Source organism: Eriocheir sinensis, chromosome 45, assembly GCF_024679095.1.
Source record: "Eriocheir sinensis breed Jianghai 21 chromosome 45, ASM2467909v1, whole genome shotgun sequence".
Taxonomy (NCBI): Eukaryota; Metazoa; Arthropoda; class Malacostraca; order Decapoda; family Varunidae; genus Eriocheir; species Eriocheir sinensis.
Genome location: NC_066553.1, coordinates 7,504,804 through 7,528,924, shown reverse-complemented (window position 1 = coordinate 7,528,924; position 24,121 = coordinate 7,504,804). Strand labels below are relative to the sequence as shown.

At 43.1% G+C, this 24,121-nt stretch overlaps 1 protein-coding gene across 3 annotated transcripts in view; it reads left to right on the top strand.

The window, feature by feature from the left end:
* Nucleotides 1–24,121, top strand: part of LOC126980694 (putative neural-cadherin 2) — a 78,902-nt gene that overhangs the window by 28,403 nt on the left and 26,378 nt on the right. For all 3 annotated transcript variants that reach the window (XM_050830833.1, XM_050830834.1, XM_050830835.1), the window contains exons 3-5: nt 19,063–19,178; nt 20,865–21,029; nt 22,857–22,988. In XM_050830833.1, coding sequence (XP_050686790.1) covers nt 19,063–19,178; nt 20,865–21,029; nt 22,857–22,988 — 413 coding nt within the window. The remainder of the gene's footprint in view (nt 1–19,062; nt 19,179–20,864; nt 21,030–22,856; nt 22,989–24,121) is intronic.

Here is a 24,121-nt window from a genome sequence, read left to right as displayed (position 1 = left end):
CACACACACAAAAAAATAATAATAAATAAATAAATAAATAAATAAATAAATAAAAAAGATTATCACAGTTTTATTACTTATGGGGTTAGCGCTGAATACTATCAGAAGCATTTGTTAGTTATGCAAACATTCCATTTTTCGCAGTGCATGTTTAGTGTTCACGCCACAAAACCCTGATTCCCGCAACATTATCATACGTGAGGCGCACAGGCATCAGTGTTTTCAGTTTTTCGTTATTTTTATCGCAACAGAAAATCAACTTTTGAGCTTCGCATAAAGAGGTGTGCTTATTGACTCACGCGTTTCGTAAAGTTGTTTCTCTCCTCGGCAGGAAGCAACAGTACATTTCGTTGCTTAATTGGATATTGGACGCGGAAGATTTTTCTGGACAAGAGCGAAGTAAAAACAATGGATGTTACAATTTTCTTTTTAAGTGTTCTTTTCCTCTCGTTACTTTGCTTCAGCTCTGTATGCATTGCGCGCCGAAAATTCGTTAGCACTTTTCCGAACTACGCTGAATCTACCATTTTCAAACTGTACCAATATATTTTTTTAGTTTTCTATTTTGTACATACATATCTATGTGCGTCCCGGGCTGAATTTTGTGACGAACAACAAGTTTTTTGCTGCTATTCTTTATTCAGTTCATGTTGACAATTGATAAATAAATAAACACGGCGTGCGCTGAAATTCCGTTCTGTAAATAATTTTGCCAAGGTGAGCAGTCACTTACGTAGCACTGCCCACACGTTAAGTCACTCGATGCTGACCATGGAACATAATGTGTCATGCAGGTGTTTAAGCAGGGATTCTCAACCATTTTTTTCTCAATGCTCCCTTTTCACCGTATGTCAGAATTCACCCTTATTCAAGATTGGCTTACTTCAAAGGTGCACACCTCACTTGCTTGGGGGGAGAGGGGGATGCGGTACTGCGGCGTCACTTCACCGGCGGGGGTGCGGTGGGGGTACTCGTTGCGGGAGGCCTAAGAGAAAGGTAGATGTGGCAGCCCTGTCTATGGGTAAGGTATTTTAAGCCTTGTGGTACACAGTTTATTTTTTTTACAACAAAGGAGACAGCTCAAGGGCACACAAAAAAAAGCAATAATAAAAAAGCCCGCTACTCACTGCTCCTAAAAAGAATCCAAATAGGTGGCCCAATGAGGGGTCAATTTCGGGAGGAGACTTGAAAGAGTTCAAGTCGTAGGCAGGAGGAAGTACTGATGAAGGAAGATTGTTCCAAAGTTTACCAGCATGAGGGATGAAAGAGTGAAGATGCTGGTTAACTCTTGCATAAGGGGTTTGGACAGTATAGGGATGAGCATGAGTAGAAAGTCGTGTGCAGCGGGGCCGCGGGAAGGGGGGAGGCATGCAGTTAGCAAGTTCAAAAGAGCAGTGAGCGTGAAAATAGTGATTGAAGATAGAAAGAGAGGCAACATCGCAACGGAATTTAAGAGGTAGAAAACTATCAGCAGAAGGAGGAGAGCTGATGAGACGAAGAGCCTTAGACTCCACTCTGTCCAGAAGAGCTGTGTGAGTGGAGCCCCCCTACACTGGAGATGCATACTCAATAAGAGGGCGGACAAGGCCCCTGTATATGGATAGCAACTGCGCGGGGGAGAAGAACTGGCGGAGACGATACAGAACGCCCAACCTCGAAGAAGCTGATTTAGAGAGAGAGGAGATGTGAAGTTTCCAGTTGAGATTTTGAGTTAAGGATAGACCGAGGATGTTTAGTGTTGAAGATGGTGACAGCCGAGTGTTGTCGAAGAATAGGGGATAGGTGTTTGGAAGATTGTGTCGAGTTGATAGGTGGAGAAAATGATTTTTTGAGGCATTGAAGGGTTCCTTTTACCCGAATCGTAAATGATAGTAAGGTCTAAGGTTAAGCGGAGACGATACAGAACGCTCAGCCTCGAGGAAGCTGATTTAGTGAGAGAAGATATATATATATATATATACGCTTTTTTTTTTTTTTTTTTTGGTATTGGAAGGAAAAAAACGCAGGCGATAAAATATATGTGAAGGGCACAAAACAACCAACACAAGCTTTGGTTTAATATGCTTACATTCATTTCCGCGCCGTAATAGAGGCTTCTGCATTTTATATTACCAGACACAACAAAACACATATTTATAAAACAAAACCTAGTATTTTTTGGCGAGAGGCTGAAAGTAAACAACCTTAGTTTTTAGATGCACATTTTATGCGAAACATTATTTTGTTCATGAATATTCATTAGGGACGCTCAACATAAACAACAAAAAAAATGACTAGGGACGGACTCACATAACTAGTTTCGGTTGACCATTATGGAGAAAGTGTGAAGAGAGAGAGAGAGAGAGAGAGAGAGAGCGTGCGTGCGTGCGTGCGTGCGTGCGTGCAGGTCACCCATGCTATAGTCCCTAAGCTTAAAAAGCTACGTCAAACACACACACACACACGCACGCACGCACGCACGCACGCACGCACCCACGCACGCACGCACACACACACACACACACACACACACACACACACACACACACACACACACACACACACACACCCTATCAGTGTTTTATGAAACACTGGAAGTTTTATTTTACATTAAACACAAACTTTTACAGGATTCACAGTAAATGTTCCTTTTCTGAACGTTTTCGTATATGAAGCCTTGGTTTGGAACGGTCGTGTTTGGAGACAGCTTATGGTGTATTTTTACATGAATATTTTTTCCTTTTCCATACTAACACCTCGTATGTAGTGAATGCTAAAGGGCATTAAATTGTTCGTTTATTAACAGATATAGTCGAGCCAGAATATTGGAACATTCATTTATAACTTTTCTACATAATATGTCTTTGTAAATCTTTTCCCGTACGAGGTGAGGAATCTCAAGTCCCAGTCTTTCTCATGCCGGACAATTCGGAAACCTAGAAAAAAGTGTATTCAGAATCACAGCAGTTTCCTCGGGTGTCATTTGTTGATTTTTTTCACCCTTCCGTTGAGGTCACCTGCTCCATGTGTGGGATGGAAAACAGCGCGTCGATATATGAAATCACACAACAGAACGACGTGTCCACTACATACAGCAGGTCGTTTTACCAAACTTTATTTCGTCTCCTCCCCGTATACCATGTTCTAGCCTCTGAATCTTGTAAGGAAATTTGACTCTGATCCGCTGCGTGTAGGCAGCCCTGATACCTCCATGCTTGACACATGCTCTTGTCCAACTTAATTTTAAAAACTTGTGTCCTCGAGAGCATTCGTTACAACGTTTCTCAGTCACAGTGCTTAATGCTGCCTTCGATTGCATTCAAAGATTATGACCTAGCCAAAGAGATATAGCAGATTAAAGGGCAAGCAGGTGAGCGTGTCCAGCACCATCACGACCGAGCATCGACCGTGCCTTAGCGCGTGGCGGCCTAGCACCCCAGCTGCGCCGCTGCTCTCAGCACGCCGCCGCCGGCACCCTGCGCCCTGCTCTCGCATACGTAGTGAAGGAAAAACATCGTGATTTATGATTAGGAAATATCCAAGAGTTGGATGTTCTTACGTCTGGGAATTTTTTTGTTGGTGCATTTCTGGATCACATGAAATATATATATTTTTTTTGCATGTGTTGCATGTGTGGTCAACCTCGGAAAGGATATATAAAGTTTCAAAAGTATAACGAAGGAAAAAAGGCAATGTGGTGCAAGGAAGGTGCGCGCGTGTCGCACGAAAGAATCAGTAAATTGGTCAGGCGATGCGTCCTAACAGTCCATGGAATGTACTCCGCCCACCGCTGATACGCCGGGAACACGCGCGGCCGGGAAGTCGTCGCCGGGGATTAAATATGTCCATAATGACGCACGAGGTTCCGCTACTCCTAGATAAATATTATGCTGCACAGCACGCACGCAGGCTGGGGAAAACACACACACACACACACACACACACACACACACACACTCGTTTGTGTGTGTGTGTGTGTGTGTGTGTGTGTGTGTGTGTGTGTGTGTGTGTGTGTGTGTGTGATATATATATATATATATATATATATATATATATATATTCTTCTTCTTCTTCTTCATACGACCTTAATCCCATTGTATTGCAGGGTCGGCCGCTCGAGTTATCATTCGCCACCTGCTTCTATCCATTGTATCATCTTCTTGCACTCCTAGTATATTCATGTCACACTTTGTCACATCTCTCCATCTTATTCTTTGTCTTCCGATACTCCTTCTTCCCCTAACCCCCGCCATCATTGCCTTCTTCACTGGTTCATCATCATCTCTCCTTTTCACGTGTCCAAAGTATCTCAGTCGTGCTTCTCTCGCCTTCTCCTTTATATTACATATTCCACACATTCTTCTTATATCTTCACTTTGTCTCTCCAACAGTGAGATGCCAGCTATCCACCTCACCATCCTCATCTCCGTTCTCTCCAAAATGCCTTTTTCTTTCTTCCTTAAGGACCATGTTTCTGCACCATACAAAAATACTGGTCTCAGCACACTTTTGTATATTTTAATTCTCAGTTTCAATGGTATTTTCTTATCTAAGGTCACCCCGCTCACTTCCCTCCATTTTTGCCAAACATCTTTTACTCTTTGTCTCACTGCCCTCTCTGCCCCTCCTTCATCTGCAATTAATGATCCCAAATATTTAAATTCATTTGTCTGTTTCAATCTTCTGCCATCCTCCGATGTTACACTTATTTCTTCATGCCCTTCCCTACTGCTTACATACACACACACACACACACACACACACACACACACCCCCACAAAGAGATATATATATATATATATATATATATATATATATATATATATATATATATATATATATATATATATATATATATATATATATATATGTGTGTCCATCTCATTCCTATGCTTTCCATTTCAGTATTTACTCACTTCCATCTCTCTCACTGATAAACTGGAGCATAACCTTCCTTTTGTTGTACTTCCTCAATTTCTGAGTCAGCCAAGCCGTCCGTCGCATCCACGATTTCCCTCTCGTCTTTGTTAAAACACATCGTCATTTGAGTGTTTCAGTATATATTATGTTGTTGATTAAAGTTTTCAGAAAGTCATTAATACGATATATGTTTTGCAACTTTTCTTGATCAATTTAGTCGTATTTTTTTAATCAATTTGATGTATTGTTTTCATATATCCGACATTTCTTTATTCTTTTAAATGCGTTTTCCTCACCCATCCGACCTTTCCTTCTCTTCCTCCCTAGAACAGTTTCTTCTCACGTTTCCTGACCCTTGGTCTTATCCTTTTTTTCCTTGCAGCTCCCTCTCACGCTTCTGACATGTTTACCTCTCATTCTTACCGGTACTCCACTCATCCTTTCTGACTCTTTTCCTTTCTCACCCTTTCCGACGCTGCTCCTTCCCCTTCACTCTTTTTTGTTTCCTGGACATCCTTCAGCAAACAGCCCAACCCTTCACCGGCACCCCTGATCCCTCTTTGGCCCTCGCTCCCCGCCCTCGCGTGACGTATCAAATGTTACCCGAACATTGACCCTTCACATCTTTGAGGCAGTATGACATCTCTTGCTACATGATATATATATATATATATATATATATATATATATATATATATATATATATATATATATATATATATATATATATATATATATATATATATATATATATATTTACAACGAAGGAGACGGCTCAATTGCAACAAAAAGTGTAGAAAAAAAGCCCGCTACTCACCGCTCCCACAACAGACAAAAGTATAGAGTGGCCAAAAGAGAGGTCAATTTCGGGTGGAGAGGTGTCTCGATACACTCTTCTTGAAAAAGGTCAAGTCATAGGCAGAAGGAAATGCAGACTAAGGAAGGCTGTTCCTGTGTTTACCAGAGTAAAGGATGAAAGAGTAAAGATGCTGGTTAACTCTTGCATAAGGGGTTTGGACAGTATAGGGATGAGCATGAGTAGAAAATCGAGTGCAGCGGGGCCGCGGGAGGGGGGGAGACATGCAGTTAGCAAGTTCAGAAGAGCAGTCAGCGTGGAAATATCGATAGAAGATAGAAAGAGAGGCAACATGGCAACGGAATTTAAGAGGTAGAAAACTATCAGTAAGAGGAGGAGAGCTGATGAGACGGAGCCCCCCCACACGTGAGATGCATACTCCATACGAGGGCGGACAAGGCCCCTGCATATGAATAGCAACTGTGCGGGGGAGAAGAACTGGCGGAGACGATACCGAACGCCCAACCTCGAGGAGGCTGATTTAGTGAGAGAAGAGATAGGAAGTTTCCAGTTAAGATTTTGGGTTAAAGATAGACCGAGGATGTTTAGTGTTGAAGAAGACAGCTGAGTGTTGTTGAAGAATAGGGGATAGGTGTTTGGAAGATTGTGTCGAGTTGATAGGTGGAGAAAATTGGTTTTTGAGGCATTGAAGGGTTCCTTTTACCCCAATCGTAAATGATAGCAAGGTCTGAGGATAAGCGGAGACGATACAGAACGCCCAACCTCGAGGAAGCTGATTTAGTGAGAGAAGAGATATGAAGTTTCCAGTTAGATTTTGGGTTAAGGATAGACCGAGGATGTTTAGTGTTGAAGAAAATGACAGGTCGGCTCCAGAAGGTGCAGAACGCGGCACTACGCTTTGCCCTCAGCGTAAGGTGGGATAATTTCAGGACCACGCGTTACCTCCACGAGTTGGCTGGCATTCCTCCCCTAAACATCCTGCTCCATCGGATGGCAGTAAATATATGGACCCGGATGGAGGCGGAGGGCTGGGAGCAGTTCCAGGCCCTTCGGGACCTCCACAGAGAAACCCCGGGCAGGAGTCATTCGTGGTTTCCGCGGAGTCTCCTCGCCTTGGAGGCAAACCATGATCCTGCCCCGAGATTTAGCTGAAATGCTCACGCTCCCTTCCTCACATGCACACATTAACATCCCAAGCTCACGTATACGCTTTCTCGTACGTCCGCACGCCACCGCCCCTTGCCAGTATATGATGTATTAATCCTTTACTCACCACATCGCACTCCTCACCAACCCTCCAATATATATCTCGCCCGCCTCAACGCCGACGCCTCTCATGTCTCTTCCCCGTATCAGTGTATTTTCCCTTGTGTTCGTATTTTTTTTTCTCGTCACTCCCTTATATAATATGTCTCCTGTAAACCCTATTATGTCCCCATATCCTCCTGCATGATATTATCCTCCTTAGCTAAGTTTATCGTGTACATGTATCCTGCTAATTTTAACAACTTCTTGTATTATTTTTCTGTAAATCACCACAAATGAATGTAACCCACGTATAAGTTTATGTATGCATGTCAGGGTGGTAAGCCATTGTAGTCTCATCTCCCATTTATTTTGCTATATGTTACCTCCTACCCTCAACTTCCAAAACTATATACAAAAAATAGCAATGCCGTTCCCGCTCGGCAACCTTCTACCTCCTCCTTTACCTCTGTTTTTTCCCTAGCATTTCCTCCTTGTATGTACTAGGCTGTGTATAGATATGTATCTTTATATCTTTATATTTACCTTGTATGTACGCCCCCCCCCCCCCCTCTCTCTCTGTAACTTCCCCCAACCTGTTCTAATAAATATTTGAATTTGAATTTGGGGATAGGAGTTTGGAAGATTGTGTCGAGTTCATAGGTGGAGAAATTGAGTTTTGAGACATTGAAGGACACAAGGTTCCTTTTACCCCAATCGGAAATGATAGCAAGGTCTGAGGTTAAGCGTTCTACAGCCACCAGTCTGGAGTTTTGTAATTCCTGTTGAGACGATCTTCTGTTGAAAGAAGTTGAATAATGCAGAGTGGAGTCGTCAGCGTATGAGTGGATAGGACAATTTGTTATGGAAAGAAGATCATTGATGAATAACAGGAAGAGAGTGGGTGAGAGGACAGAGCCTTGTGGAACACCACTGTTGATAGGTTTAGGGAAGAACAGTGACCGTCTACCACGGCAGAGATGGAAGGGCCGGAAAGGAAACTGTAGATAAAGGAGCAGAGAGAAGGATAGAGACCGGAAGAGGGCTGTTTGGAAAGCGAAGAGTTGTGCCAGACTCTAACGAGTGCTTTCGATATGTCTAGCGCGACTGAGAAAGCATGTAAAAAATGTTTTTTATAGTTCTCCATACCGGCGTGTAAGCATGGGATGACGCCGTGGCAATGCACTTTATGCTGAGTCGCTGAGTGGCTGAGTCGTCAAAGTAACGGCCTCGTGTTCAGGAGGACGCGAGTTCAATCCCCGCCCGGTGCCACCAAGCTGGGATTTTTCAGCCGCCGCCGAGTGGCTTAAAACTACCCACATGCTGTCCAGAAGACCACCTATCAACCCGGACTCTAGATTCTAGGATCAAAGATGAGCTCTGGGAGGGCAGCATGAGCCAATGCAAGATGGCGCCACTATAAACACTCGCCTGCGCCAGAACGGGCTGGGCCGACCATCAGGACCTACCGGAAAGAAGCCTTGGACCGACCATCAGGATCCACCGGAAGAAGCCTACCGGCGCAATAGGCTGCAATTTAAAAAAAAAAAAAAAAAAAAAAAAATGCCAAGAATAACGAACGATTTGTCTTTAAGAGAAAATCCGAATTTCAGCGAGTAGATACTGAACGTTTATATAAATGAGCGTACAAATAGATAGATGTAGAACTATATATAATAATTTCACACACACACACACACACACACACACGAGAGAGAGAGAGAGAGAGAGAGAGAGAGAGAGAGAGAGAGAGAGAGAGAGAGAGAGAGAGAGAGAGAGAGAGAGAGAGAGAGAGAGAGAGAGAGAGAGAGAGAGAGAGAGAGAGAGAGAGAGAGAGAGAGAGAGAGAGAGAGAGAGAGAGAGAGAGAGAGAGAGAATATGAAGAGAGGAGTAAAAATATCGATATGAATGATATGAATATTATTCATATTTTTATGGGTTACATTGTTTTGGTTCCTTTGCTAATTGATGTTTTCTCACGTTACTTCATCACTCGTTAGATTTTTAAGTAAAAATTCGGCTCTCAGTGAAAAGTTACCTACTTCCGCGCCCTCAGAGCTCCGTCAAAAACTTTTCTTGACAGCTTTGCTTCAGATTCTGCCGTCCCGTCACGCCCTGACTCCCACTTATAGTTCCTGAACCTTCTCGCCTCACGCCCGGGAATTTTCCTGCCCTCAGTTGGGTTATGTTAAGACTGCACACTTTCGGATTTTTCATAAAGCAATACTTCAGACATTTCCTTTTTGCTCGTCCACGCTAGCTCCTTGTAATAATTTTTTATACATAAAAAACTCATGTGACTTTAGCCTGCTCTGAGTGTTGTCATATGAAAAGAGATTTTTCATCTTATGGAAATTTGTCAACATCTTTTGTCCTCAGATAGCGGGGAGTACGACATAAATAGTATTAGTGGAAACAACCCAAGTGGTTTTCCGAGTGTTGTGGCAGAGTATTTTGCGAAAACAAGTACAACTGTTCGGGACCTGCGTCGCCTTTAAATGTGTCCAGGTGGGAAAGTTCGCGGAGGCCGGCGGCCGAGGAGCACAGTGTGGCGGGAAGAAAGGCTGGCCGGCCTGGTCCTTTCGGGGCCCGTGGGAAGTATTACGTTCTTTGTGAACCGCAGCAACGACGTGAATAAATACATAAATAAATAAATAGATAAACAAATATATTTTATACACACACACACACACACACTCTTGCTTTGATACGTCAGTGTGTGTGTGTGTGTGTGTGTGTGTGTGTGTGTGTGTGTGTGTGTGTGTTGGACTCGTAATCGCCAGCAGGTATCCTCCCGACATGAGCAAGTGCTCTTTATCGTCGATCTCTGGGTACTATCAGGACCTCACACACCACACACCCCATCACCCTTGCTCAAGGGGGGGACAGTAACCACTCCTAGTCAACAGAAAGAATCCGGCCTGAGCGGGCTCCAACCGCCGCCCTGTCAGACCGTGAAGCCTGGCATCTCAACGCTCTACCAGCTGCGCCACGGAGTCGTCTGTGTGTGTGTGTGTGTGTGTGTGTGTGTGTGTGTGTGTGTGTGTGTTAAAAAGAGAGAGAGAGAGAGAGAGAGAGAGAGAGAGAGAGAGAGAGAGAGAGAGAGAGAGAGAGAGAGAGAGAGAGAGAGAGAGCAAAAGAAAGAAATGTGGAGTTGGTAGGGGAGAGAGACAAAGGAAAAATTGGGAAGAAGACAAACAGACACGTTGGGGAGGAGTGCCTTTTTCCTCTTTTCTCAGAGAGTTTCCTTCTCGTCCAGCTGAGCCTTGGCTGCTGCTCCTCCCCCTCCCTCCCTCCCTCCCTCCTTCAGGTAATTACGTCACTCCCGGGCAGAGGAAGACGCGCCGCCTTTGTTCTCTTTTTTTCTTTTCTCCCACGCGGTAAAATGCAGTCGAGCCTCATTCCACCGTGGCCTCGTTATTCATTCCCACAAGTCAGATTTATTAGAGCGACTGAATCTTCTTTTGTTGTTGTTATTTCACACTATCTTCACCGGCGTGGCGTGTGGGTCTGAGCTTATTAACCTCATGTTAGGTAGTGAATGCCACGCGAATGAGACAAAAAAACAAACAAAAAAACAGGGAAATTTGGTGTGCACGGAACCTTATAAAAAGCAGGTCAGGAATATATACACGAGGGTCATGCATATTGAGGCTGACGACCCTGTGTGCGTGTGTTTGTTCGTTTGTGTTGTGTGTGGTGGGGGTAGGTGGGTGGGGGGTGGCGGGGAATGTGTGTGTGTGTGTGTGTGTGTGTGTGTGTGTGTGTGTGTGTGTGTGTGTGTGTGTGTGTGTGTGTGTGTACGTGTTTGTTTTGTCTGTCATGCTTGTATTTAATTATTCTCAAAATACACGAAACTTACCCGCAAGGATCATGATGTGCCTTCAGCAGGAGGGGAAGGAGGAAGAGATACGCGCGCCAGTGTTTTTTTTTTTTTGTGTGTGTGTGTGTATGTGTGTGCGTGGGTGCGTGTATGTGTGTGTTGGGACAGCTCGTGACTCAGGGCTCATGTGTGTGTAGATGACCTGCCTTTGCCACCCACGTCACCTGCCTTCTTGCTATGAACATTTTCTTTCCCCCGCACAGTCCTGCTCCTTTCTTTTCCTCTGCCCACACTACCTCCTCGCGGCCACCTGAATTTTCTCGTCATCCTTTCTTTCTTCCTCTCTCCAACCCATCTACAGTTTTTTCGTTGTTTGTTTTACTTCTGTCCTCTGCTTTACATCCTCCCTCCATCCTATCTGTACCTTTTTCTGCGTGTTTTTTTCTTCTTCCTTTTAGTTTCATATTTTGGTTTCTCCGCAGATAGTTCCTCCCTCCCTCCCTCCTTGGCTCCCACCTACTGCTTCTCGTCGTGTTTCTTTCCTTCAACAAACACTTTTCTCTCTCCTGTTTTCTATTTCTCTTCGTCTTTATCTTCCTCAACAGATACACTTCGTCCCTCTCTCTTACCTGTTTCAAGTCTTGTTTCTTTTCCTTCAAGATTTAATTTCTTCTTCGTGTATATCTGGTTTCTCGTCCTTGCTCTTTCTCTTACTCAGCGTATCGTCACCCTCCTAAAATAATCGCCTAAGTCATTTTTCAGCGATATCCAGGTTTTTGTCTACATCAATTTTTTAACAAGTGACGTCCATTTTTGTATAGCTGCCTTCGTCATTCAGGGTTTGAGTGTCCTAGAATTGGCCTTTTCATTTCTGCCTAAATCTTAAGCCAAATGAGATAATGACAGTTCTTTTCCAATTTCCTGTAAAGTAGAAAATATTGACTTAGGCGGTTTGCTTACGAAGGTGACGACATATAGGCTGGTATTATAAGACTCGCTTCTCACATCAACTATTTCTAAAGGTCAAAGAGAGGGTCAGTCGGATTCTAATGAGTGTTTCTTCAGGCTCACGGTACAGAGGAAGGGTCACACTACCACCAGGGTCATAAAACTACCCCTAGAAATGCTCACAACTCCTACGAAATCCTTGTCAAATGTCGAAATGTCTTATAATACGACCCATAGTTTTCCTGCCTATCCTGCGTCATGTCGTGTTTCTCTTGCTTCATGGTTTCGCTACGCCGCATCACCCGCTCATTTATCATTCCGTCTCGCACCTTTGTTACAGGGAGTTGTCGCCTTCGCCGCTTTTCCGACTCTCCGACTCGGCGTCCCTCGGCTTTCCTTCACCGTTGAGCGTCATTGTGTGTTCTCTTTCATATTTTTATTTTATTTTTGTGTTTCATTGGTGGTTGAGTTCTCTCTCTTCTCGCGCACATAAACCGGATGTTCTGTCTGGCATCGATGTATATTTGAAATGCTTAAATTACACTGAAATAATACATGTTTTTATTTAATGTATATTTGCATGCTGAATCCAATTATGTTTTCAGAAATTGTCCGTCACCCCTCGCTGTTTTGTTCCAGCATACTCATTTATCATTACGTATTTTATTTTTACAACAAAGGAGACAGCTCAAGGGCACACAAAAAAGGAAACGATAATAAAAAAAGCCCGCTACTCGCTGCTCCTATGATATGTATGTGTCATTGCTCTACGACGCATGTGAAGCAAAACGTTAAACAAATACTATTTTTAATATTTGTGAAGCGCATTACCTTCCCTTTGAAAGCATAAGCGAGTCAACAGAGGCATGCAGAAACATGACTGGACATGCTGATACATGCGAACAGTTCCCACTCATACGGAGCAGACTCGCTTATCTGTCAGTTGCTCGCTAGATATAAACGTACAAACAGTGTATTTTCCACTCTGTTGACAGATCGTGGCTTTGTGTATTGACGCGGTTGTTGGTGCTTGTGTGTGTCAGTGGCGCTACGATATTTGGATCTGTGCGTCTTATTTTGCGATGCATTACATTGCTGTGCGGAAAATATATGTTTTCATTGAGGGTTAATTGCGTATTGCCAGCACGCCCCATCTACCATCATAATGCCGATAAGCTGTGTAAACAGTCCACATTCTTCCTCTCCTATATATTCGGTGAAGTAATATTCAAAAAACAAAAACGTCATTTCATATCCTTCATTAAAAAATGTTCCGAGCATTACTTTGGTTATAAAGTGTAAAGTGTAAAATGGTAATCAGGATAAAAGTTGGGCCGCCTGTATTTGTTGTATCACGTGTGTCAAGCTTCTCACAGCATGAGCAAACGGCTCACGCCAACTGCTTTGTGCCATTCCAATGGTTTGGAGAGAGCCCAAAGATCAGACTTGAGATTGCTACTTAAGCTTAACAAATATGAATGGTATAATATAAAAGTCCAAGCATACCATATCCTAATTTACCATTTTTTATCAGGTCAGTATCTCGCAGTCAGGATATACATGTACCAGAGTCTCCAAGACACATGATAGACAGTAAGCAATGATGTTTGTTGCGTTATGGATGCTTCTGGCCACGAATACATCGCAGATGAGGGACGCTTCTTTATTGACTCATCAGGAGTAAGCTTGAAAGCGTTTCTGCCCCACAATGAAAATAAGTTACCGTTAGCGACTGTGGCTCATTCAGCAAGCAAGAGAGACGCTTAAAAACATGAAGCTTCTTTTGGTAAAAATATCAAAAAAAGGATCGGGTCTATAAATGTAGTGTTTGTGGTGACCTAGACGTTGTGCATTTATTGCATGAATGCAAATTTGTTACACGAAGTTCTTTTGTTTCCTCTGTGAGTGGGACAGTCGGGACAAAAAAATCATTATGTCCAGAAAGAGTGGCCAAAACGATCACTCGCTGCAGGGGAGAAGTGTCAACAAGCCTTCCCTTGTTGATCCTGAGGAAATTTATTTGCTTTCTTTGCACATTAAGGTCGGGTTGATGAAGAATCTCGTAAAAGGTCTGGAAAGAACGGTCCAAGGCCTCACATATTTGAAGAAAAAACATACCAAAATAAAAGATGCAAAAACCAAAATAGGTATTATTGAGGGACCACACATTAGGGAAATGTTATAAAATGAAAAAGTTGATGAAAAGATAAAGCAAGTTGAAAAAAAATGTATGGCTGTTATTTCAGAGAGTTTGAAAAAGATTCTTTTTGGAAGTCACAGATCAAAAAACTATTGTGATGTATAAGATCTACTGACTTCATACAGCTATGGGATGCAATATAAGTAAAAAAAAAAGTGCTTTTTGGACTTGCACTTCCATGCAAACCCTGGAGCAGTGTGATAAGCAGGCGAAAAATTTCAGCAGGACAATTTAGACAAAGAAAAGCGGCACCCAGAAAAAGCGGGGACCTGTGTGGCAGGCTACTGCTGGACACTAAAGAGGGATGTTCCCGAGAACAAATATGGGCGATAACCATAAATTTTTATATTTTATAGCTGTTTTTATGCGGAATATCAGCGTAAATAAAAAAAAATTCATTTATTGTAAAATCTAATTACTCTGTCACTTGAAAACTACGCTTGATAGAAAAGTATTATGAACAGATTCGACTTCAGCGTAAAAAGTACTTTAAAGTTCACCAATTTTAGTTCATGGGACAAAAAGTTTTTTTGAGTGTTATCAATATAGTTTACAAAACCACTTTGTGTAAGTCTTCTGTTTGCCTCAGTCTCAGTCTTTGTTAGAGCGTTAGAGGGTTAGAGCGGTCACCTTTTTTTTCTTCGGCACAGGTTGTATGTAACCGTATTTTCAGCAGGAAGGATAAATGTTAAAAGGAAGAGGCCAGAGTTTTACCAGGCAGACTGTCAGCACGGCACAGTAGGTGGAACGCAGTTGGATACGTAAACCTTCTGAGGGTTCAGGCCAAAAAGGGAAAATAAAACATCATGATTAAGAATTTTAATATCAACCATTGTGGAGTCGGAAGGGAGATGAGCAAGAGGAAATAGGGTCGGAATCGTCTCTCTCTCTCTCTCTCTCTCTCTCTCTCTCCATTACGTTAACTCTGTATACGTAAGGTAAAAAAAGCATATGTTTGTTTATTATGAAAGAAAAAACGCGCGGTACGACATGTTGGGTGAAGTGTGAGGGAAGCGGTAAAGGTAGGAAAAGATGCATAGGACGTGAAAAAGGGCAGCTGCTCCAGACACGCTATTTTTGTTAGGCGCAGAGGAGTGGCTGCCGCTGAGCACAAATTTTATAAGGTTTGGCTGCGTTTAGTATGTATTTTTTAGCTTTCCTTTTACCATTATAGCTTTTCATATATTTCGTAATGAGCTCCTGTATTTTAGTTTTCTGTTATAGTCTGTTCACTTAAGTCTGACCCAAGCTGACAACATAAACCTAAGCGTGTTCGTAAGCACAGTGCAGATTAGGAGAAAGTGCTGCGTGAGATAAACACAAACAGGTTAAAGAAAACTTGAAAGCCATAGCAGTAGTCAATCAACACTCAGCTTACAAACACGCTTAGGTTTATGTTGTCAGCTTGGGTCAGACTTAAGTGAACAGACTAAAGTAGTTCTTATTTTTTTTCATATGATGGATGCAATATTTTTCTCCTTATTAGTGCGTACAGACTCCACTTCTGTGTCTGTGCAAATGACGGACAAGATCCTTTCGAAAATTAAAGAGTTGATGCACGTGACACACGCAATAGTGCGAACCAGATAGCTGACCAGGACACCCACTGACCCATCCAGTCGTGTACTTGGTGATGGTTAAGCTGGAGGGCATACATTACATCTGCGCTTGACCTCGGTGCTCATCTCCGTCTCAGTAGCGCTTCATTAAGCCTGTAAAAACCCACTACCCCGGGGCGTATATTGGTGGCGTAAAAAAACTAAAAACAGCGCTGAAATACAAATACAACGGTCAGGTGGCGCTTCATACAAGTCCACTCTCCATCCGTCCTAAGCTTCGAATCAGCACTTGCGTATAAACACCTTGCTGCTGCTGTGTGGGATAAGCCAGTCCGAGGTCTATCAGAGAACGGGTGATTTCTCTCTTTATATATATAATTTGTTTTAGCTCTTTTATTGACCTTTATCATAGATCACTGACCCATACCCTCACTTTTTTTTTTCTTTTTTTACAACAAAGGAGACAGTTCAAGGCCACAAAAAAAGGAAACAATAATACAAAAAAGCCCGCTACTTGCTGCTTCTTAAAAGAATTCAAAGAGGTGTTGTTTTGTTTTGTTTAACCTTCCCACAGTTTATATCCATGTTGTATAGACCAAAACCTTCGCCCTTCATAAATTCCTTCGCTTCATTTTCCCATCAGTAGCAGAAAATAAGGCTGCTGGCTCCCTAGGGTCACTAATGTTGCCCCATCCCCGTCATCCCTCGGTCATTCCCGCCGGCCTCCTCTGCTTCCCCGCATCCACTAACGTCCCACTCTTTCCCCACCCCCTTACAACCACCCGCCCGACCCCACACTGGCCCCCCCTCAACCCCCCTCTCTGCCCCCCCTCCCAACACTCCAAACACTCTGCCGTCCCTCTTTACTCTTACAAAGTTATGGCTTGCCACGCCAAATATAAAATCTTTCTTTTTTTTCATTTTCGAAGCAACATGTTGCTGGCATTTTTCCCTTGGTCTTCCTCATTTTGCGCTAAAAAGTATGTATTTTTGTTCTGTTTTCTCTCTCTCTCTCTCTCTCTCTCTCTGCGTGTGTGTGTGTGTGTAACTCACATAGTTGTATCTTCCTGAACAGAGCTACAAGCTTGTGTGTTCCGAATCGGACAATCTTGGGTTTCCATCCTTGAATTATTTACTTTCGGCAGTGCCAGGCCTCCTCCTCCAACTAGCAGTACACAACTCCTGAGTAATACCCTGAACCGATTCAATGTTGGTTCTATGAGGCCCAGGTGTAAAGAGACTGCCTATCAGTCACCACGACGTTCGGGAATCGAACCCGGGACCTTTTACTTGTGAGCCAAGCGCGCTAACCATTATACTACGGAGCTGTGTGTTTGTGTGTGAGAGAGAGAGAGAGAGAGAGAGAGAGAGAGAGAGAGAGAGAGAGAGATTTACCAAGGTCCGATAACGCGCTAGATTCGCAATCCTCAACCAGAACCCTCACACACTGAATTTGAAGCTCAAGTGGCGGATCTCTGGTCACGGGTGGAACTCCACACACACCCGGGAGGCGGGACACAAACTTCGACTGCCACATTAGTGCCCATTCGCTGCTGGGTGCACAGAGCACTGAGTAAAGGAAACTGCTTATCCATCTCCGGGAATCGAACCCGGGACCTCTCGGTTGTGAATCGAGCATGCTGAGCATTGGACTAAGCTTCTTGTGTGTGTGTGTGTGTGTGTGTGAGAGAGAGAGAGAGAGAGAGAGAGAGAGAGAGAGAGAGAGAGAGAGAGAGAGAGAGAGAGAGAGAGAGAGAGAGAGAGAGAGAGAGAGAGAGAGAGAGAGAGATGGGGAGGGGGACCACCTCACTCTGGGAAGGCTTACAGATAATTCCATCCTCATTATTTGGCGCGGAGTTAAATTGTGAGAGCTGCTCGAGAATCTGTCTCCGGCACGGCTGAATGTCATGACCTCCACCACCGTGACTGTTGTGGGACGGGAATATATTTACTTATTCCTCTTACAGTCAACCATGAGCGTCCTTTTAGAGAGATTTCTTAAACATTCTTCCCCAACACTCCTCACACCGCGACGCTATTGATCGATCTGCTGCTCTGTCTCGTGATTTAGGCGGCCGCTTGATCTCTTCCAGGCCAACAAACAATCCGATAAGCGTAATTGAGTTCATGGCGGCGTGGCCCTCGCTCACCCTGCACGGCTTTGATAACTCTCAGGAAATAATCGCTCAAGTTAATCCATGCAGGTTGCGAAGGGATGCCCCGCCCCGCCGCCACGATGCCTTAATGAGCGGAGAAGCCTGGCAAGCCCGCTGGGACGAGACAACGTTCCGGTGGTATTGTCAGATGCTCCCGCCCCTCACACCAACTATTTCCAAAGGCCAAAGAGGAGGTTAATCGAGTTCTAATGAGTGTTCTTTTAGGTTCACCGTACAGAAGAAAGCTCAGACTACCACCAGGGTCATAAAAGTACCCCTGGAAATGCCCTAAACTCCCACGAAAGACTAGTAAATTACGTGTTCTTGGGAGTAGAAATGTTTAAAAATATGGCCCCAGTGTCTGTGTGCAGAGCGACTCTCATCAGGTATTGTGCGTGGAGGATGTCCTTTTATTTTTTTTTATGATAAGAGATAAGAGGAGGTAGACCTAATGCTAAACAGAACGTACAAAACAAGGCCCGTAAGCGTCTCTTTCTACTAAGGAATCTGAAACATTTGATGACGGAACCTTCTTGAAATCGGCCATTCTTCCAACGATGAAAAAAAAAAATCATTACTAGTAGCTAAAAGAGGGAAATACTTTGAATGATAATGGCTTAAGACATAGACGATACATGAAAATTATTAACGTTTTCCTTAACACAGCACCCTCCTGTACGGATAAAAGGTCTCCTGAAAACATACACTTGAACGGGATGAGAAAAGTAGATAAAGTGAAAGCTCAGACAAGGTATTTGATGCCGTGGGGTGGGGCAGTAATGTTGTACCATATTTTCCCATTGACTGATGCAGGACTTTTGCTGCGCGAGTGTGAAAATGGTCGAGGAAGCGGTACGGGATGGAAACAAATGGGTCATTCCAAATTCATGGCCTGAATAATGATGTGGTGCTGGTGGGGTGTTTTGTAGTACACTTTCTAGGATGCAGTTTTATGGCGTGTTGTGGAAATGGTGGTAGACAAGGGGAAAAATTTGTGCCTAAAAATAAGTTGCAGTTTTATGGTATGCCGGTGAACTGTGAAATATTTAGAAAGTGACGAACTTGCATTACGGAATATATTTTTGGATGGACAATTTTGGATTAAATATATAAAGAAAATAAGCAAAAGAGGAGCATCTCAGCTATTTACTTTTGCGAGTTTCATAGCTACGTGTGTAATATTGAATTAACGTATTGATGTGGAGCTTGATTTTTTTTATACAGAATCACTTGCTCTTCTTTGTGAATATTTGATCCTTCTTTGTCTCACATGGACATGATTTGAGACAAGATGATGCGTGTACACTTTAACTTTTGTTGAAGATGGTTCATAGCTCCTCATATATTCAGGAAGGGTCTGTAACGAAGGTCCGGGAGAGTAATAATTATTTCTTTCCCTTCCTTTCCTTGGTCAGGCGAGAGGCTCGAGTTCAGCATCAAGGAAGGCAACGAGGAGGGACTGTTCTCGGTGGACAGCTCGAATGGACTGCTCAGCCTCGTGCAGCCGCTGGACTACGAGGAGCAGCGGCAGGTGAGTGATGAAGGCCAAACCATTCGTTCGCTCCTCAACACCAATGCGAGGTCCATGAATTATGAATCTAAGGGAAGTTGTTGCCACATGTGCCTCGGCTTACCCAAGCGAGCTACATAAATAATTTTGCTGCGAGAAATATAAGGTTTACTTACTCCATAAACATCAAAGATTCGTAAATGTTGGATCAGGGAGAGCCACTGGCTATTCACCTCATCTTGATTAATTTCCACAACTGATTATGACGATAGAAGATAACTGCTAGGTGCTTGCCCATCAATTGCTCATGGAGAGTGGCAACCAACAGCTGAAACTGCATAGACCTGATCACTCCGTATTTGTGCCTTGTAAGTCGACAACTGACTTCATCCCAGAGCTTCGACAGAGTATTCTTAGAGTATTTGCCAATCTGCCGATCTCAAGAAAGCGTTTTGGTCAGTGCATCGTGAGGCACTCTGGGATCTCTCGAGGTCTCGTGGGGTTCATGCAAGGATTATTGGTCTAATGACTGGCCTGTGCCCTGGAATGGAGAATGCTGTGAGGTGTGTGTGCATGTGGTTACAATGCTTCCAAGATATTTAAAGTTTTCTGTATTCTTCACCGTCTTGTTTTCTATGTTGATGTTCAATTCTTGCTCTTCATTTCTGCTGACCGTTAGGATTTCTGTCTTCTCAACATTCATTATCATTCCTTTCCTTAAAAACACTCATTCCATCTTTTTTAATCTTCTTCAATCTCTTTCTTATCTGCACTAAATTCTGCTAGGTCATCTGCAAACGCCATTACTCTGTTCCTATAATCTTCTTGTATGTCATCCTTGAAATCCTCTATAACTGTTTCCAATAATAATAATGATAATAATAATAATAATAATAATAATAATAATAATAATAATAACAATAATAATAATAATAATAATAATAATAATAATAATAATAATAATAATAATAATAATAATAATGATAGTAATAATAATAATAATAATAATAATAATAATAATAATAATAATAATAATAATAATAATAATAATAATAATAATAATAATAATAATAATAATAATAATAATAATCTCGTTTCGCTCTGAGGCACATACAAATGGAAACAGAAACCCGTAAAAGATATAGTGTTACATGAACTTTGCTCGTTATCAAGATAAATAGTCAATTAATAACAAACTAAATTCAATTTATATGCGAGTAACACCTTTGTACACATAACATGCAAACTGAAGGCTCAACCATTTAGTCGCGTAGGTTCAAACATCTGTGTAGAACATTTTTATGATACAGGTAATGATGGAGTCCTTCCAAGAAAGACCTAATCTACCTGGATAGCTAGAAATGTCTTTTACGGTTGTCGTTGTGATTGACCCCACGTCGGGTCAGAGAGGTCACGCTGTACCGCGACCACAGCGACTTGCGGTACCGTGGCTCCTGAATAATTCTAGATATATGAATTTAAAAAAAATAAATAATTCTAAGTTTGGCTCCTTGCTACAGAAGGATAATTTCCTCAGCAGCGAGTTGCCAATTTCGGTGAGTGTAGTTGTCTATTTGATGCTGCCATCAGTCATATACTGGCTGATGACATGGTCCAATGCTGATAGATATTTTCTGCTTCCTTTATTTGAGTTTAGTGTATTGCAAACCAACGCGACATACCAGCAGAATTTTTCCTCCTTCCCAGTACGAGCTGGTGGTGCGGGCGTCGGCGGGGGAGAGCGGCAGCGAGGCGAGCGTCGTGGTGCAGGTGACGGACCAAAACGACCACGCCCCCGCCTTCCCCAGGACGCTGCACGAGACGCAGATCACCGAGGAGGATGACAGGCACCTCCCCAAGACTATACTGACGGTAGGTGGAGGAGTTTTGTCTTCAGTTCATCCCTTTTATCACGTTCCTCTCTTTACGACTACACATTGGCGGTGGGGCGAAGGATTCCAAGTATATTTATCTTTCCCTCCTAAAGGTTATTATTGATTGGAGGAGAATTATTTTTTTATATTTTTCTTCTCTCTCAACTCCTTGATAAAGACTTTACTGACGGTGGTGTAATGGGAGGGATGGGATTTGAATCTACTTAATTATACATCATCTCATTGCCTCGAAACACACGATAAATTAACCTGGTTCGAAAAGACGAAAATAAACTTCCCGATGTCGGGGTTCGAGCTTGACACCAGACAGGTGGGAAACTCACTGATTACAAGACATATCGCCACCCAAGAAAACATATTTTGACAAGCCTTTCGTAGAAGTTGTGGGCATTTCCAGGGGTAGTTTTATGACCCTGGTGCTAGTGTGAGTCTTCTTCTGTACCGTGAGCCTGAAGAAACACTCATTAGAACCCGACTGCCCCCCTCTTTGACCTTTAGAAATAGTTGAGGTGAAAAGCGAGTGTCTTATAATACCAACCTCACTCTCTTCCCAGTCCGCCACACAGATAAGTGCATTTCGGGGGCGACGGCCTGGTCTCTACAAAGGATGAAGAATTATATTTTTCTTTCCTATTTACTTCCTCAGACTTTTGACTGTGTGTAAGGATTGTGTCCATCTTCAGTTATGCTTTTTTGGGTTCTTTATCTTTTCTTTACGTTTTTTTTTTTTTATCTCCCTGACCGTTTTAACTGCAGACAAAGGTTCAGTCTATTTCCAGTTATACATTTTCCGTCTAGCACTTTTACCTTTCTCCATCTCCTTCTTTTCTCATTATCATTTCTCTCGCAAGACTATTAAAATGACGGTGGGCAAAAGATTCTCATTACTTCCTCCTCCTAACTCCCCCCCCCCGTGTCTCCCCTCACGCCACTACTTCCTTCGCTTTAACAGTAATGCTCAGACGTGTCGGAGTTATTATGATCAGACTGCTCTCCAGGTGCCTCTAGCGTTGTTTGCCCACTTGCGAATCCGTCTCTTGTGACGTTGATTACAGACATGGGAATACTTAGCCTTTTGTGTCCCCCCTCCCCCCCCCCCCCTCTCTCTCTCTCTCTCTCTCTCTCTCTCTCTCTCTCTCTCTCTCTCTCTCTCTCTCTCTCTCTCTCTCTCTCTCTCTCTCTCTCTCTCTCTCTCTCTCTCTCTCTCTCTCTCTGTATTTTATGTCTTCTTCTTCTTCTTCTTCTTCTTCTTCTTCTTCTTCTTCTTCTTCTTCTTATTATTATTATTATTATTATTATTATTATTATTATTATTATTATTATTATTATTATTATTATTATTATTATTATTATTATTATTATTATCATTATTTTTTTTCTTCTCATTTTTATTCTTTCTCATTCTTATTCCTATTCTCTTACCTCCTCCTCCTTCCTCTTTTATTGCTTCTCCGTCCGTTTACAAGTTCGGAACACCTGACAACCGCTTCACGCTCTTGAAAGTTTACGGACTTAATTCAAGCATGCACGAACCTCGACCCTTGCTCCTCATAACCCAAACAACCTTGAGCAGCTGACCTTACTCTTGGCCAGGTGAGCACTCTTTAAAGGAGGACTGCCGGAAGAAAGGAAAACAGGAGGAAATGGGGAGAAAAAAAATGTGGAGTTCCTTTAAAGAGAAATAGCATGTGCATCGCGAACAGGTGAATGCGAACTGGGAGAGTATGCAAGGTGTGTAGGGGGTGGGGTGGAGGGGTGCGTTTAGTATCGTCAAATTCAACTTTATTCATCTCTTTGACGGCAGGTGACAGCGAGGGACGAGGACGCGGGGGAGTACGGTCACCTGAGCTACAGCCTCGAGGGGGAAGGCGTCACCGGGGACTCCAACTCCTGCTTCGCCGTCGACCCCTCCACCGGCGCCATCCTCCTCCTCAGGGTGAGTTGATGGGAGAGTGAACGGCGTCGCTGCTGCGCTCCTTGAGGGAATGTTTGCAGCGTCCCTGATGTCTTTTCCTCTTCGGGCAGTTTATATACTCCTTTTTTTTTTTGAGAGAGAGAGAGAGAGAGAGAGAGAGAGAGAGAGAGAGAGAGAGAGAGAATATTGTATGTTTCGTATCTGCCTTGCTTAGTGCTGTGACAAAAAACTGTTATATATGAAAAGATCATACCTGTAAAAGCAGCAACAAAACATACAAAAAGGCAGTGACAAAAACAACAATAATGACATACATGATGACCGCAGCAGCAACAGCAACACAATATGGATTAAAACAGCGCCAGCAATACCTACAGAAAGGCAACGAGAGAACAGCACTAACAGCGACGCCTTCACCACCATCACCACCCCCACCCACCACCACCACTAACAAAATAAACAACAATAGCCGCCAGAGTTGTTGTTTAAAACCAAATTTTCTGCCCGAATATCCAAGTGACTGAGGACCAGGTTTACAGTCCATTACAGCAAGTTTGTAAGCTTCCCAACCAAACACAAAATACCATGAACATTCCTTGTGTAGTGTTTGGCGTTGATATAAAAAGAAGGAAACTATAGAAAACCAAACAGGAAATCTCTTTAGTGTCTGGTATTGAGTTGAAATAACGGACCATTGTGGTGAATATAGTTTGGTTTCGACGCATACAATGACTCTGTGTTGGACTGTCGAACTGGCTCTGAAACTTGTATCCAAAGAAGAGACTTTATCAATGAGCTGCTGTGACAGAAAGCCAGCTGATTGTGTGAGCACCATCGATGACGTCATGAGAATCGCCAGCTAATTACAGTCGTGCTGGAAAGTAATCAATCACAAGGCAGCCACGTAATCATATGTGTTTACAAACTGAGCCACTCGCTTCACTCTCCACTCTACAACCAACTCGCTGTCCTCTTTTAGACATAGGATAGGGCTGCGGCGACCAAGATTCAGCGAGGCCAGGCTGCTCTCCATGGCTGAAAACACAGGAAAGAGCAGCAGTTATCCAAGACAAGCGTTAGGAGGTGACGGACGTGAAGAAGCAGCGAGCTCGGCAGCAGTGACATTAATAGGAAGGGTGACGACACGGAAAATA